The following is a 16943-nucleotide window of genomic DNA, read 5'->3' as shown; positions in this document are numbered from 1 at the left end:
CTCTGCTGTCTATTAAATGCCACTCCAATTATAAGCAGGTGATGGAGATTTTAGCGCTGATCACGGAAGCAGCTTTACTGATTAGATGCGCATGATCATATCGTTCGATATATCGCCCAGCCCTACAAAATTCTAAAGCTTTTATAATGCCTACAGTAAATTAGCTGCAGTTTTGAATCTCTGGTAGTGTTTAAAATTATTATTTGAAACAGACCCAATCTTACCTTTGTTCACTCACCTTTCTAGAGTGAGTCCTTTCTGCGCTCCTCTGACATAGACCTACTGCAGCTGAACAGCCATTCCAAACAGCTCAACACAAGTTAGCTCAACCTGGACAACAGCAATACATGTGTTTGAGAACTGTAACTGCAGGTGAATATATTGAGAAATGGTGATTTGGTATCAAACTAAACTTTCTGTATTGCAGTTTTACACAAAATTACACTCACATTTACTCATGACCAAAGAACCATAGTCCTTTTTTTGCATACATCATGTAATCATGACCTCACGCTCACAATTTATTCTAGGCTACTAATTTCAAATGCGTCCACAATAGTTGACAACTTGAATAAATGTAGGATATTGTGTTAAGTGAACTTAAACATTCTGTTTAATCATAGCTGATATTTGTTACATTAATTTTACACAAAGACATACAAGCATCATTGAGCGAGTGCTTGGGTTCACTTACCTGTCTAACTTCCTTTGGAAAAAAATACTTTAGATTTTGCATCATAAATCAACAGCCTAGATGAAAAAAAAACTTAAAACTTAAAAATGTACAAGGGTCATGAACACCAGTAACGAAGTACGTGTAGAATGGTTTCTTGCCTTTACGAATAGTCACATGGCACTCGTACATGCTTTCAGAGTCTGCTGTGCAAGTTTGTGGTTTTCCTGCGGGGCTGGCCCTATTTTTTAAACTGTTCACGTGGGTTAAACGTTTTCCATATTGCATAAAATGCTTGTATTGAAATGCTAGACATTAAGGTTTGTGAAGGCGCTCTCAAGTAGGAGATTTCCAATGTGGGTGCCTCTGAATGATTGCATATGTCTGTCTATCCGTCCATCCGTCCGTTCATCCATCCATACAGTTGTGTGAAAGTGTTGGCCCCTTCCAGAATTCTTTTTTTTTTTTTTTTTTTTTTTGCATGTTTGTCACACTTGAATGTTTCAGATCATCAAACAACTTTTACTAAATATTAGTGAAAGATAACACAAGTAAACACAACATGCAGTTTTAAATGAATGTTTTATTATTAAGGCAAAACAAAATACAAAACTACAAATCTGGGTTTCTTGATTACATCAGCTTGTTACTCAAATCATGTGATCTATATATTTATGTTTTGGGACAACTGTCTTTTTTTTCATTCCTCTTATTTAATGTGCAGTAACTTTGTCATAAGTGTTAGAGTCATTTAGTATTCAAAAGGAAATGTTATTTATAGTGAATTAAAATAAATAAAAAATAAAAAAAAAAATCCACAGAGAGGATTATGTTTTTAATGTTAAAAATTAACATAACATAAACATACCTAAACAGAAAAAGACATACATGATGATTTGTGGTACAAAAAAGATTGCCTTGTGGGTTTTGCTAAATCTAAAGAAAATGAGCAACACCACATTAAAGACAAATAAAAAACAAGAATGCTATCAAAAAAAAAAAAAAAAAAAAAAATCTGTTAGTCTAAAGCTGAAGAAGAATGACTGAACTGAGAATTATGTAAAGGCAATCATCTCCATCAAACTCTGATAATATTCTACAAGACAGATACATCAGCAAAATATAAAAATAAAACAAACAAATAAACTTGACAATCACAGCTGAACACAATAGAACTGAAAAAAAGAGACCAAATAAAGATCTTTTTTGTGCATTTTACATGCACAAAAACAAGCACAGAAATAAAAAACTAGCACCACATAAATATCACAGATGTTGTTTGATGAATATAAAGAAATATCTACCAAATGTTTAAAGACTTAAATCAGTCATTGTAACATCCCTCCAGACAAACATCATATTAGTATTTTTACAAGGTTAAATGGTTTAATTAAGAGTATTTAACATAGCTTGTATCATGTACATCCATTTACAGGCATAATAGCTATAAAAATACTCAGAAGAAAGAAAAAAAAAGTCAAGCTTATACCCTTGTGCATCCTTAAGGTCTTGTTTTTGTTTTTGTTTTTTTACTCCATTCTGACTTTTACCGTATTTGTCTTTTTTGTGTGTGACTTTTTATTTATATATTTTATTTATTTAAAAAGAAAATTCTAGATAAATATATTGTACACTAGGTACACAAATGAGTTACATTTAGAGCAAAGATTATCCCCGTTAAATTATAAAATTATACAGTCTTTGTTAATAACTTTTCTTTCTGTTGGTACAACTTCAAAGCTAAATTTGTATTATTTTTCACAACATGGTGCCATCTTTTTTTAGATATCAACCTCAAATTTGGAACACAACTTTAGATTTATGATTTTGTCTTTCTAGCACTTTTTGGGTTAATGTTTTAGAAATTGTGTTGAAACCCTGTAATTGTTAAAATTGCCAAGGATCAGCAGTCATACCTAAAAGTGATCAGGCAGACCAAATAATAAGTTGTAGAGACTTGTCACTAGCTCAACCTCATTAACTGTTAAAAAGCATTAAAACGCATACAATTTCCTTTGCAAATTGCTTGTGTTGGCTGTAAATGATCTTTTCTCTCTTTGATGTGTTTACATGCTTGCTAAAGAAAACAGAATACTTTTTTTAGGCATTGCTTTAGAGAGCTTGAACCACTGTAATTTCTGCTTGTAATATAAATTGATGCAATTTAAGCATGTTTTAGTTCTGGTATGTGTGTGTGTGTGTGTGTGTGTGTATTTATATATATATATATATATATATTTATATATATATATATATATACACACACACACACACACACACACACACACACACAAACATGCATACATAAAGAGCTGTGCTATTTAAAGTTGTTCAACCAGTGTTTTCTGTTGAAGTTGGATGACCAAGGCTAAATAGTGGTTAAAATACCAATTAACTACATAATCAAGCATAGTGATATCTCTTTCAGGTCACATTAGTCAAATTTGCACCATCTAATTCTCAGCTGGTAAAGGTTTTTTTTTTTTTTTTTTTTTACTGATGCCACACAAAACACATATACGGTGTATATATATATATATATATATATATATATATATATATATATATATGGGTGGGGTATTTGTGGAAACGCAGTCCTATCAGTGGAGATATAAACAGACTGGACATAATGAATCATAAGTCAGATAAGTGCATTAATAACTTATTTTAGTGCAAAAGACTCACTGTTCTGTTTCCATCTAAATCACTTTAGAAGGTTACATAAACCTCTACATACCAATACAACTCTCTGTTCTAATGCTGTTACAATGTTGTTAACATTATTTTCATATTCTGTTCAATGTTAACTGTTACCTTCTAATCTATTAAAAAAAAGTCATTTAATTTGCTAAAAATGCTCAATGTGTGACAATTGTATTGCTATTGGTACGGACAACAGAAATCTTCGGATCAATTTGTCAATAAACAGTTCAAGGACATCCCATCTACCTCAAATGAATGCTCTTGGGATCAGGCGGAGAATTATCATCATCATCATCATCATCCTCCTGTAAGAAAACATTCACAAAAGGTCAAATGAATGAGGAAGTATGATGTCTTAGTTACACTAAATAAATAAATAAATACTCAGCAAAAAAGAAATATCTTTTTTATATAGTTTTGTTCTTTTTAATTATCCAAAAAAAACTATAAAGATCTCCTTTGGAAAGAGTTTAACCCTTAAATGCATGAATGTTTCCCCAATCATTCTTACATATTCAGGTCTTTAGCGACACGGACCTATATATCTAGCACGGATGGATCTCTAACTGCTGCAATACCCAAAAAAACTCTTGATATTTTAAGAACAACTGCAGAAGATTAAAATAAAGCATATTTTGTGACCTTTTGAAACATAAAAGGGTTCAATTTGAGCAGATGATTTTACCATCGCTGTCATTCAGTATCTGCCTCATATACACAAATGTTTTTAATGACTTGATATTCAATATTTTGATCACTGGAAGATTATTCACCACATCCAGCCAAATGGCAGTGACATTAATATTTCATTGCATTTAGTAATTGCTCTGCAGTAAAGCCTTTCAAACCACTTCAATTTTTGGTGATGATTTTCGTTTGGTTTATGCCTGCAGTAATTATGAGTGAGACGTCATCATTGTGTATCAAATAGTGCCACCTTGAGGAGTAATGATGTTTGGGACATATTGAGTTATCAGATATCTAAATAGTTGGCGGGAAAAAAAAAATACTCTAGTCTCTAGCCACCCTACACACTTTTACAACATCAAAAAAATGTTTTAAAAATTGGCACTATTTTATATTTTACCTTTTTTTTTGTTATATCGTTTATAATGAATAGATTGAGGAATAGTAAGAAAGTTGATGTCTAATTTTTAAAAAAAATTAAGGAGGGAGAGAGAATGATGTCCCGGGTCGCTTAAGACCCAAGTTATGCACTTAATGGTTAAACAATGTTTTTCGTAATAGATCGATGAGCATTAACAGTTTCTGCATGCATTTGTGAAACAGTTCCTAAGTGAAAGTGGAATGATGTTTCTTTTCATTTTACTAGAGACCTGGAATTGGAACAGTAGTTTATGGAAAGGTTTTCATACCCTAATAATTTAGCACTACATGTTAAACTGCATCAGATGGTCATCTTCTTTAGTATAAACTAAGCATTATTTTATTTCAACATCACACCTAGAATTCTTGAAATGATGCACTGGTGTTTTCTAATAAGTCTATCGCTCTGTGACAAAGATTGCACATTGTGTTGTTAATATAATTATTTAGTTATTGGTGTTTTTAAATGTTTTGGCATTGCCTCACTGGTAAATATCTAGTTCTGTGGTGTTAAAAATAAATACAAGATGACTATTTCACAGTGCACGTTTTGTTTCAGTCAACAATAAAAACCGAAAACAGTTTGCACAGTATATTTCACATATATTTTGTTAAATTTGCTGTTTGTAATACATACATTCTGTGGTACTGCTGTACGTCTCCTGCAGCGATAGTAAACCACACCAGCAGCTACAGCCACAGCCACCAGAAGAATAACAGCAACAAATATTCCTGCGACAGCAGCTGAAGACAGATCTGAATCTGGAACAGCAAAACACATGAATGAAAATAAATCCCATATTAAGCAATATCTTTGAATGATATTTACTGTTCATGGTGTGTGTGTGTGTGTGTGTGTGTGTGTTCACTACTGTGTCTGTGCACCTGGATGGATTAAATGCATAACACAAATTCAGAGTATGGATCAACATACTTGGCCACACGTCACTTTCACTTTCTACTTCGGTCATCAGTTGTATGACACCGATTAAACTGATAAGTGGCACCTTCTGTTGTTTCTAGCATGTTTTCAGAATCACAAAACGCTCAGCTCAAAAGGAAGCAGCATGACTCATAAGGAAACTGGCTGGTATTATAATTTATCCCTAAAATCCAAGGGAAATGATGGTTGATTAACAAGTGTGATTGTAAGGCTAAAATTGAAATTTCCTGTAAACTTATCCCTCAATTTTGCTTGGGTTGATTTGAATATTTTTTCCAGGATCAACATGTTGCCCTTACTGAAATCACATTCAAAACTAAACAGCCCACAGTCCAAAACCCAACACATATCAGGCTGCAAAGATTTGTATTATTTTCTTTCAATTCCTCAAAGGAAAATGCATTGATTGACTAAGTTATTTACTCACCAGTGACAGAAACACTGAATCTCTTCACTGTGGTGATGCTGAAGCTGCTATCGCTGCTGCTGACCTGTAGTTTATATTCTCCAGAGTCTGTGTTTGTGATGTTGATGATGGTCAGAGATCCAGTCTGATGATCCAGCTTCAGTCTGTCTCCGAATCTCTTTTTACACTGAGCATCTGTACAGATCTTACTCTGATCTCCAGTGATTTCAGTCTGATTAAAATACCATGTCATCACATCATTTGGGTGTTTTATTACACCAGAGTCTAAAGTGACAGATTCTCCCTCCTTCATTTCATGTAGTTCAGTAGCAGGAACCTCTGAAACACAAACCAACAGCCGATGGAGGATTTTTTATTTTAAGCTGCATTTAAACACTCATTAAAATGACTCACCAGTGACAGAAACACTGAAGATCTTTTCACTGTCATTGCTGCTTATGATTTTCAGTTTATAAAGTCCAGAGTCTGTGTTTGTGATGTTCATGATGGTCAGAGATCCAGTCTGATTGTCCAGCTTCAGTCTGTCTTTGAATCTCTCAGTCCCTTTATTACACTGAACACCAGAACAGATAAAACTGAGATCTCCAGTGATTTGAGCGATGCGAGTGTCACTGAAATACCATTTAATATCTTCTTGTTGGTTTGTTTTAACACCAGTGTGTAGAGTGACTGAATCTCCCATCTTCAGAGATACTGATACTTTATCAAATGCAACTGAAGAAGAAATAGAAGCAAAATATACATTAGTGCTGTAAAAGTGTTGTAAAAATTAACAGAGAGAAATATGTCTGGATTCATAATGTAACAGGCAAACAAACAGCAGATGAGATTCACACATTCACTCATTATACAAACACACACACACACTTCTCATGGTGGATCTTATACAACACAATCCACTTCCTGATTCATTATTTAACTTCACTTCCCTCTACATATAGGCCTATTTGAACATTCAATTAATAAAACGTTTTCATAGACTCATAATTAATATTACATAGATGACTAGTAACTACAAGAATACATTAAATCATTATTTTACACCGCATAAAGTGCCGTGTTTTCTACATTTTAGAAACATATTTTAGTCCTTAACCTCCCACGTAAATAACGTGTATACGAAACATTATGAATTTGGCAGAGGCTTTCACCCAAAGCAACTCACATTAGGCTACATCCAAGCTACTGGATCAGTTTACGCACTGATAAGAAATGTCAACTTTTTACTTAAGTTAGCCTGCTTGTTTATACCCAGATGCGTGGCATGAAAAATTACACAATTTTCACGTAAATTAAACTGTTCCACTGCCATAGAATCGTTTTTGTTTTTGTTGTTGTTGTTGTTAAATGGTTTTTCACTGAACATAGATTTCTGTGAACAGTGTTAGGCTGTTTTAAACCAAACCATTACTGGAACAATAAGAAGTCGCGAATAGGCCTAGATCACATAAGAGGAAAAGGGGAGATTGTAATGAATAAAATCTCACCATGGTAGGGTAAAAACAAAGTCACTGCGAGTGCATTAAAAATAAGCTTCATTATCACTTTCCCTCTGAAAACGAATACGAATTCTTATTAATAAGTGTTCGTCCGCGTTAACAGCGGCTCCAGCAAAGCGAAAGCGGAATCTCCACATGGAAGTAGCGTGATGACGTAATGAACGTCACTGGATTATTGTAATATGCATTTTAAAAAAAAGGTGCTTTTCGTCCTGTTCCGATAGTAAAATATCGTATTAATTATATTATGACAATAGTGGGTTATTACAGCGCTTAATCCTAACCCGTCAGGAGATTATTAATTGATTGTTTATTACTTTAATAACTCAAAAAGGTAAAGTGTGTGTGTGTATAAATATATCAAAATGATCAAAAGTGCAAGTGCAATACAAAATCCATTGCATGAAGACCTTAGCATATTAAACGGGTGTGAGTGAATGGGTTAAAATAATATGTGCTACAATGCTGAATTATTCAATAAAACAAAATCTAAGTCATGTTTATATAGCCCTTCATATAATACAGATTATTTTAAAGCAGCTTTAAAGTGATAACAGAGAGATGATGGATTTTGGGTTTTGTTCAGATGAAGCTGTTGTGGAAATAGTCTGAGTCAGTACAGAAAAGGGATGGGCTAAGGCAGTATAAAAACATGATTTTTTGATGACGTCATCAGAATGTCCCAGACCTCGGCCAGGAGTGCATCGTTTTCATTTGCTGCGAACGGACAGCAATTATTTGACTTAATCTGCTTTTTTTCCAGACATGGCAAGGCGATTTATTTTACTTTTGCTGTTCAATGGTAAGACGTTTAAATTTTACAGCCTCTCTTCCGGTTTCATAATGTACCAGCTATAATGACTTTATTTTCGACAGAAATGTATTTATTACTTGTTTATTTATCTTTTTTGCTCGCTGTGTGTTTTGCTTGACCATTGTAGACATTTATTTGCCATAATCTGTGTTCTGGTAAACGATAAGAGCGAATGATAAAATGTGACGCAGTTACAAAAGTCAGTTTCAGTTCAGTGGCTTTCTGCCAACGCTCGGGTTAAGTGAATTTACAATAATAATGTCTATTAAAAGTAAAATGGTCTCATAGTGTGATTAAATGTTGATATTGTGTTATTATTATTATATAAAATCGATGAAATCATAAATTAGACACGTGTCACAATTTTATTCAAATTTGTGCTTGGACGAAAAATTACATTCCAAGTTAAAGAGTTATGAGAAGCACTGCTATATGGTGTTTGTTATTATATTTATATAAATATATATAAAATATATAAGTTTCTACTTTAAACTAGAAAGGGCGTTTGCCATCTAAAAAAAAGCCTTTTCGCACAGTGGGTCATATTTCTCGTTAGTCCTTATCTTAAGACCTCCCCTTTGAAACGTTTATTTAAAATCATGTGACCGCTTTGGGGAATTTCGAGACACTGCTTCCTGAAGCACAGAAGGTGTCACCAGCGCGTGGTGTTTCGAGTGTGTCCGAGAGAGAGCGACAGTTAGCGAGAGAGACCCGGAGAGACCGAGATGCGCGAGAGAGACCGAGTGTGTCCGAGAGAGCGCGACAGTTCGCGAGAGAGACCGAGATGCGCGAGAGAGACCGAGTGTGTCCGAAAGAGCGCGACAGTTCGCGAGAGAGACCGAGATGCGCGAGAGAGACCGAGTGTGTCCGAAAGAGCGCGACAGTTCGCGAAAGAGACCGAGTGTGTCCGAGAGAGACTGAAATGCGCGAGAGAAACCAGAGTGGTTCCGAGAGAGGGCGACAGTTAGCGAGAGAGACCGAAATGCGCGAGAGAGACCCAGTGTGTCCGATAGAGCGCGACAGTTCGCAAGAGAGACCGAGACTGTCCGAGAGAAAGCGAGATGCGCGAGAGAAACCGAGTGTGTCCGAAAGAGCGCGACAGTTCGCGAGAGAGACCGAGTGTGTCCGAGAGAGACCGAATAAATGCGCGCGAGAGACCGAGTGTGTCCGAGATAGCGCGACAGTTCGCGAGAGAGACCGAGAGTGTCCGAGAGAGGGAGATGCGCGAGAGAGACCGAGTGTGTCCGAGAGAGAGCGACAGTTCACGAGAGAGACCGAGTGTGTCCGAGAGAGACCGAGATGCGCGAGAGAAGTGGTGGCCTGCAGCTGAACAGAATGCTTCCTGTTAAAATAACATTGGGTGTCACTTGCCTGTGGTTCAATTTGTATGTGACAGCCATCTATTGTTCCAGTTACCAGAATGAAAGCTGCTCCCACTACCTCCAGGTCATCTGCAGTGGGGAAGACAGTCAGCCTTCTCAAAATCCAGATGACAGACCTGTCCTGTTCATTCTGTACATAATGTCATGCAGGACTTGGATGTCGAATGCCAGTGACAGCAGACTGTATGATATGTGTGTGTGTGTGTGTGTGTATATATATATATATATATATATATATATATATATATATATATATATATATATATTATGTATATGAATATTAGGGCTGGGCGATATGTGTCCGTCAGCAGATGTCGCTGTCTTACTGTTATAAATGTTTTATTTATTTATTTATTTATTTAAATACGTTTTAAAAATATCACTGTAAAACCCGACAAGTAAACTTAACTCAAACCGTTTGAGTAAACAGATTGCCCTGATTTAAACCATGTAAGTTTTAAAACTTTGCGATTAAGTAATTAAGTGATTAACTGTGGTCCTGAATCTGCTGCCTCCGGTTGTGCAGGAACATACTATTGCTTTTTGGTCTGAAAAAAAAAAACGCAGGTCATGCTCAGACTATCCTGTCTCTTTGAGTTTAAATCTATATTTATTCACACCAGCTCTTGAAAACCTCTTCACGATCACACTTACCCGAAAAAGTGCGGGGGACGAAGTTCTGTGATGATAAAAGTGAGATCAAGCCTACACTACACGTCTTGCTTTTAATGGTGACAAATTATAGCAAAATAAGATGTTAATGTATTGTTGTAACTATGGATTTATTTTTATGGATAAAAATATTGTACTTACTTTAAGAAAACCAATCATGTTGTCACAAACAGACATCAAGATTTTGGATATGCATCACATCAATGGTGACAATCAGAACAAAAAAGGCTGGAAAATGAGGAGGAGTTTGTGCTATGGAGCTCTTTTGTTTGTCACCGTTGTTGTGATGCATATGCTAAATCTAGAAGTCTGTGTGTGTGAGTACTTGATCCTTTTTCTCATATTAATTCAAAAGCATTCATTTTGTCCATCTTCAAAATAAGTATTTTGCTCTTGGTGCCTGTTCAAATTTTCAAACTAAACTTATTTTATGATCTCAAATACATATTATGTGATGACTTTCTCATCACCAATACAGAGCTGATAACACCTGAGCGCTCTTAAATTTTGTCTTTCTTTACCACAAAAACAGCGTTTTAAAATACACTGTTACAGAAGCAAGAGACAAGCTAACACAAGAAGTAACTGGACCAAAATCCCAACTAAACCAAACACTTTCTACCACAATGGTGACTTCAAATGAATCAAATGTCAACATTTAAACCTCTGTTAATTCTCAATAACAGCTTCTCTAGATGTCTGACAGAAATAAAGTCACAAAACCTTGCAAGGAGGATCTGTGAACGTCTATATTGTACGTACAGAAGACATAAAAAATATTTTTTTAAAAAGACGTCATAAAAACATTCTGTCTCCTCAGTGGACGTCTTTTCAAAATCTGCAAAGACATAAAAAGACGTCCACTGGACGTAACTTTGCCCAGTGGATTATGTTGATGTTAAAATGTGCAATATAGTAATTTTCACGTAATAGTTCCTTTAAAAACAAACAAAAATGTTAAATATATGTGACTTCATGCCACAAGACTGCTAACGTATGAAGGTATAATTAACACTGGATTCATTTAACATGCATTATGTATCATGTGTTGAGTTCAGTGTAAAATGCATTGAGTAAAGAAGTTAATATACAAGACTTGGTATGTCCTTGTGCTTTGGACACAAACTTTCAATAATAAAAAAAGTTATTTGACCCATGTTATGGTCTTGTATTTATTTAGACTATTTGAATAATGTAAAGTCGTGGCCTAGTGGACTCCTAACCCTAGGGTTGTGTGTTTGAAACTTGGGCTGGCACGAATTCTGAGTATGGGTCACCATACTTGGCTGAATGTCACTTTTCACTTTAAAATTGTGCATGCTTATAGTTCTTGTGTTCAGTAAACAAAAACTATTTTGTTCAGATATTTTTTAGGTTAACATGACTATTTATGTTGTGACAACTTGTGATATTAAGTTATTTTAAGTTGGGTGGACTTTAGTCCCCGTTTGTTAAGTTTACTCAAAAAAGCGCTTGCAATAAGTTGCCTTATTTTTTTAAGTTGACACAGTGTATTTCTTTACTTAAAATTATATATGATTTCTTCTTCAGGTGTGTCTAGTATTGATACAGATAAAGTAACAGTGTCTGTGATGGAGGGAGATTCAGTCACTCTACACACTGGTGTTAAAGCAAACCAACAAGAAATGATTGTATGGTTTTTTAATAACACTCGAACAGCTAAAATCAGTGGAGATCAGAGTAAGATCTGTGCTGATGTTCAGTGTAAAGAAGGTACTGAGAGAAACAGACTAAAGATGGACGATCAGACTGGATCTCTGACCATCACAAATATCACAATCACAGATTGTGGACTTTATAAACTAGTGATACTCAACGGAACCAGTAGATCAAAGATCTTCCACGTTGCTGTTCACGGTAAGTCATTTAATAAATGTTACAAATTAGGTTGTATGTGTTTGTTACAACATTGATATGCTTTTCCTTTTACCTATATATTTACATAAATAATACAGATGATTTCTATAAAACACACAGCAAAATCCCCAGTGTTAATTTAACACTCTGAGTGTGGACTCATATAAACACTGAAGCAGTGTTAAAAGTAACACTGAAGCAGAGTTGAAGTTCATGAGATAATTAAGAAGTTAATTGAGTTATGATTGAGCATTATTGAAGACACCTGATGTTAACAAGCAGAATCACAAACGAGAAAATCACAATTTGTGTGTCACCATTATAGTGGTCAGTGTTTGCTTTAGTTGGGATCTTGGCTTGTAGCTTTTTACTTTTAAAATTAGTTTGGCAAGTCAAGAGCAAAAGTCATCGGGTGGTGATGATTGTTTTAATGTAATCGTTGACCTGAGTTGCTGAACTAATTGACAGTGTTTTCTCTAAATAAAACGTCTATTATTGATTGTAACAGCTTTGCTTCCACAATGAAAGCGTCTGCATTTTCTATTCATTTTGTAGCCATCTCTTGCAAGTTATTCTGATTTTTTAAAATTTTTTATTAAAGGGTGTTTATTTTAGGCACACACAGATAACAATAATCAACGTGTGAATCTCAACAACGGTGACAAACAACATATCCAGATAAACAGATCTACTCTGAACATCACAAAACTAAAAATTACACATAAAAACAGCAAAAATAAAATTTAGTTAGAATAAAAAGTTAAAAAGACAGTTCAGCTCATAATTTATTCATGCCACAATGCATGATGGGAGCCATGGATGAGTTTTTATTGGCTACAACATGCTTTTTTGATGGTCAACATTGTTGTGATGCTCACGCTGATTCTTGATGTCTGTGTTTCTAAACCAAATAATTTTTTTTCTTTATGTAGAACTAACTTTTAAAAACATGTCGTATTGTGCCAAAAATGATGAATTGCTATCAATTCTTTTTTTCACTTAATTTATGTACACATTAAAGAAACCTGAACTCACACATTCAGATCACTACATGACAATTAGTTCAAACAACAATCAATAACACACATGATTGCCTATGCTCTGGTCTGTATGTTGTAATTCTGTTACCACAGCAACACAAAGTCTAAAGTAAACATCGGAAGGTTCAAAATCACAACTAAAGCAAACACTGATCACTATAATGGTGACACACAAATTGTGATTTTCTCGTTTGGTGATTCTGCTTGTTAACATCAGGTGTCTTCAAAAATGGTCAATCATGGCCCAATTAACTTCTTAATTATCTCATGAACTTCAACTCTGCTTCAGTGTTACTTTTAACACTGCTTCAGTGTTTATATGAGTCCACACTCAGAGTGTTATGTTAAATTAACACTGGAGATTTTGCTGTGCATATTTACAGTTAAAAATGGAATTTCAATATTTAACCACAAAGTTATTTCAGATTTAGAAATGAGTCATTACCATTTATAAGCTGTTAGTTTTGCTTTGGAAGCAATGACAGTTTATCATCTTACAATCTGATTAGCCTATTTTAAATAAGTATTTAATGTAAAATAAGTATGAAAAATGGGTTAATAAGCATAAAACTTGGATATATGTTGCTTGTCAGATTTAAAGTCAAGAAAGAACTTGTGCAGTCACAACAATGTCCACAGAGTTCTGTCAGGGTATTCAGGGGTTTTTCACCAGCAAAAAGATCCTCCAATCATCTCTTGGTTTGTGTTTCAGCTGTTCCTGATAAAATTGAGAAAAAGTCAGTAAAAGCAGGAAATTCTGTTACATTGGAATCTTTAGATTGTGGTGTAGTAAAACACCCATATCGTATGATGAGATGGTATTTTAAAGACAGTCTCATCATTGAAATCACTGGAAATCAGAGTGAGATCTGTTCAGATGATGAGTGTAAAGAGAGATTCAGAGACAGACTGAAGCTGGACAATCAGACTGAATCTCTGACCATCACAGACATCAGAACCACAGACTCTGGAGATTATAAACTACAGATCAGGAGCAGCAATAGCATTGGTCATCGCCACCGCCGCAGCATTAGCATCACCAGTGTGAAGAGCTTCAGTGTTACAGTCACTGGTGAGTATAATTCTGTGTAGTTCAGTGCATGTTAAAATACAGTTCAGCAATAAAATTGCTTCAAATGTAATCAGTAACTTATTTTAAGTTGAGTTCTGTTGTTACTGTTGTGTCAAGTCAGAAATCAATGCAGCATTGTGTCAAAAATGTCACAAATGCAAATGACCACAGATATGATTTCATATCATTAAACTTTAATGAGATCTTGTTTTTATAATATATGAATCATGAAGCAATATTACAAGATCAATAGAGCTGTTTTAACAAACATGAGTATGATTGCAAATGTGACCCTCATTGTTTGTAAATGTTCAATAAAGAATTAAATTAATTAATTTCTTTTAAACAAAACAAGACAAATCCATTGTATAACTGTTTGGATTTCCGAGCAGCATACTGTGTTTCATTATTAATGAATCAGCTGCTTTGAATGAATAAGTTGAAGAAATGTTTCTGTGACTCACTCATTTAGTGATCCAATGCCACCTACTGGTGGTTTTATTTCATATTTAAAATTATAATAAATTTTTTCCATCATATTTCTATATTCAAAATCGAATTGTTAAAACATTAATATCGACATTATGCAGTTGTAATTGTACCGTTTAAAATGCAGCTTCTGTCAACTCATGCAAAGAATAATTTTGTTATTAGTGATTTCATTTGAGCGGTGACAGCTATATATAGTGTCTTATTCTGTATAATAACTGTATTTATTGATTGAATATATGGCATCTTGATCTTGGTTTAGTTGGTGTTGATCACAACAGTAATCCAGTAATAATGTCTGTCTTTTGCTTTTCCACATTCAGGTCATTCTCGAGCTGTTGTAGCAAGAATATGTGCTCCTGTTATTACTGTTTTTCTATTGCTTGTGCTTGTTGCTTATGCAATAAGGAAAAGTAAGATTTATCGGCTGACTTAATGGACACAAATATGAAATTAAGTGTGAAAAGATGTTAACATGTACAATTTTGTATTTTCATTCTAATTAACCCCTTACTAGTAACCCCCCTTTTTTGGCATGGAGACCGAAATTACATACCCAAAATAAAAAGGTTTCTGCTCATGATTCTTTCTGACTAGATACATAATCAACCTTTGTTCACAAAGCTGACACTTTAAAGTTTACTGTTCAGGAATCAGAATCACTCAGGACTGTTATGATAATAGAGATATATAAGCTCAAACATAAAAACAAAAATAAAAATATTAAAAACATATGTTTTAAATGTATTTAAAAAAATGTTGATGTAGGAAATGAGTTTGAAAACACAGTGTAGCTAAGGCCACAAGTCTTCCAAGACTTCATAAAAAATTTCATAATCGAATCTGTAAAACTGTGAATTTTATGAAATATTTTCTAAGGCCATGTCATGTGTGTTTTTAGAGAAGGCTAATCAGATTGATTTATGGCCCTTGTCATCTCTGTAAGATCTCACATGTAAACACTGATGTGTGTTTTATATGTGTTTGGCTGTGAAAACTGCCCGTTTCATGATTGTATTGTTCTCACCAAACGAGTCTTTCACACCTCCGCCAGGTATGACACATTATCCGCATTATTGTTTTATCATTATTCTTTTGTTTTTATTCCACCTTTATTAGCCTTGATTGTGGTTTTTCAGGCTTTACAAAGCAACAAAGCAGCGATCTCACTTCAGTCTCTCTTTGCATTTAGCCCTTATTTATCAAAAGTCTTACTATAAAAATACAACAAAACATTTTCTTACGACCTTACGTGAATTATTGAGACAAAAATGCATTATGAAGAAAAGCACCTGCTATTAGTAGCATTGGTGCTAACGTTAGCATCAAGCTACATCTGACAATTTATGAAATTATTAGTACACTTTTACTCAAAACTCACTTTAAACCCCGATCGAGTGTTTATAATAACTTCCTTTAGCGATCAGGGGTGGAATTTGGTCGTTTACTGTTGTAAAAATATGTTATTTGTAGCCTTTTTCATCGCTGCACAAGTTAGCATTTCCGATGTACATTTTCGATTTTTTTTATAAAAACGCCCCAGATCTCAAGAAATTCTCATACCAAGCTTTACTATCGTAATCGCGGGTTTATTATTCGGATATTTTGTGTGTACAGAGGTGTTTCAGTGTTGTTTTGGCCAGATAACTACCAGGAAGTGTGCAGGAAGCATGTGACACGATGGGGCGGTGTCCAGATATGAAACTCTAAGATGGACGTTTGAAAGACCCAATCAGAGTCTGAGTCACACACCGCACGAGCTGTGACTACTGCACGCACACAGAGATCGCTGGGAGAGGCTGTTTATCATCTGATCGCGTAAATCCGTGGAAAATGAATAGAAATGATGATTCTGTCTGAAGAAATATAAAGTAAACATCAGTAAATATATCCATATATCTCCGCAGATATGCATCTTTTGTCTATAAATCCTTATTGACGCTGTTCAGTGAGTCTATGTGAACACAAATAAACCGCTCTTGACGTGATTGAATATGAGTGAGTTGTGAATTTCTATTCAAAATGTGGCATAATACGGATTTATTATTTTGCACTCCTGACATAAATCACTAAATATCTGTCACTTCAACAATGTTTTATCAAAATATTGGTCAAATATCGAAGCTTGAGTCTTTAAACTTTCCATTGATGCACAGTTTGTCCAGATGAAGTAAGACAGTGATGTTTAATGTGCTGTGAAAGTGAAACAATAATAAACTGGGGCCGTCAGCGATGTTTGCACGC

At 34.6% G+C, this 16943-nt stretch overlaps 2 protein-coding genes across 3 annotated transcripts; one reads left to right on the top strand and one right to left on the bottom strand.

Moving 5' to 3' along the window:
- Positions 1-2916: 2916 nt before the first annotated feature.
- Positions 2917-7956, bottom strand: LOC127987169 (uncharacterized). 2 transcript variants are annotated; one of them, XM_052589433.1, is made up of 5 exons: positions 7341-7956; positions 6247-6567; positions 5856-6171; positions 5121-5256; positions 2917-3681 (listed from the first exon to the last, which is right to left on the bottom strand). In XM_052589433.1, exons 1-5 carry the CDS (start codon positions 7390-7392, stop codon positions 3619-3621), a joined length of 888 nt encoding a protein of 295 aa, XP_052445393.1. In that variant the 5' UTR covers positions 7393-7956; the 3' UTR covers positions 2917-3618. The 2 variants fall into 2 exon arrangements, with proteins under 2 accessions (XP_052445393.1, XP_052445394.1); XM_052589434.1 differs by having other exon boundaries at positions 2919-3678.
- Positions 7957-8033: 77 nt separating this feature from the next.
- Positions 8034-16692, top strand: LOC127987172 (uncharacterized). The gene is made up of 4 exons (XM_052589437.1): positions 8034-8154; positions 11772-12098; positions 13851-14210; positions 15023-16692. The coding sequence occupies exons 1-4, from the start codon at positions 8118-8120 to the stop codon at positions 15133-15135; spliced, it is 837 nt and encodes a 278-aa protein (XP_052445397.1). The 5' UTR covers positions 8034-8117; the 3' UTR covers positions 15136-16692.
- Positions 16693-16943: the final 251 nt, after the last annotated feature.

This window comes from Carassius gibelio, chromosome B22 (genome assembly GCF_023724105.1).
Source record: "Carassius gibelio isolate Cgi1373 ecotype wild population from Czech Republic chromosome B22, carGib1.2-hapl.c, whole genome shotgun sequence".
Lineage (NCBI taxonomy): Eukaryota > Metazoa > Chordata > Actinopteri > Cypriniformes > Cyprinidae > Carassius > Carassius gibelio.
Note: the sequence above shows the minus strand (reverse complement) of the source record. Positions and strands in the feature narration are given on the sequence as shown.

Bases quoted from the DNA above. Each gene is read 5' to 3' on its own strand.
- LOC127987169 (XM_052589433.1), bottom strand. From the start codon at position 7,392: ATGAAGCTTATTTTTAATGCACTCGCAGTGACTTTGTTTTTACCCTAC. The intron at 6,172-6,246 runs GTGAGTCATTTT...TTTGTGTTTCAG, and splicing joins CTTCAGTGTTTCTGTCACTG to AGGTTCCTGCTACTGAACTA. The intron at 5,257-5,855 runs TGGTGAGTAAAT...ATTCATGTGTTT, and splicing joins AGATTCAGTGTTTCTGTCAC to TGCTGTTCCAGATTCAGATC.
- LOC127987172 (XM_052589437.1), top strand. From the start codon at position 8,118: ATGGCAAGGCGATTTATTTTACTTTTGCTGTTCAATG. The intron at 8,155-11,771 runs GTAAGACGTTTA...TTTCTTCTTCAG, and splicing joins TTTACTTTTGCTGTTCAATG to GTGTGTCTAGTATTGATACA. The intron at 12,099-13,850 runs GTAAGTCATTTA...TTTGTGTTTCAG, and splicing joins CTTCCACGTTGCTGTTCACG to CTGTTCCTGATAAAATTGAG.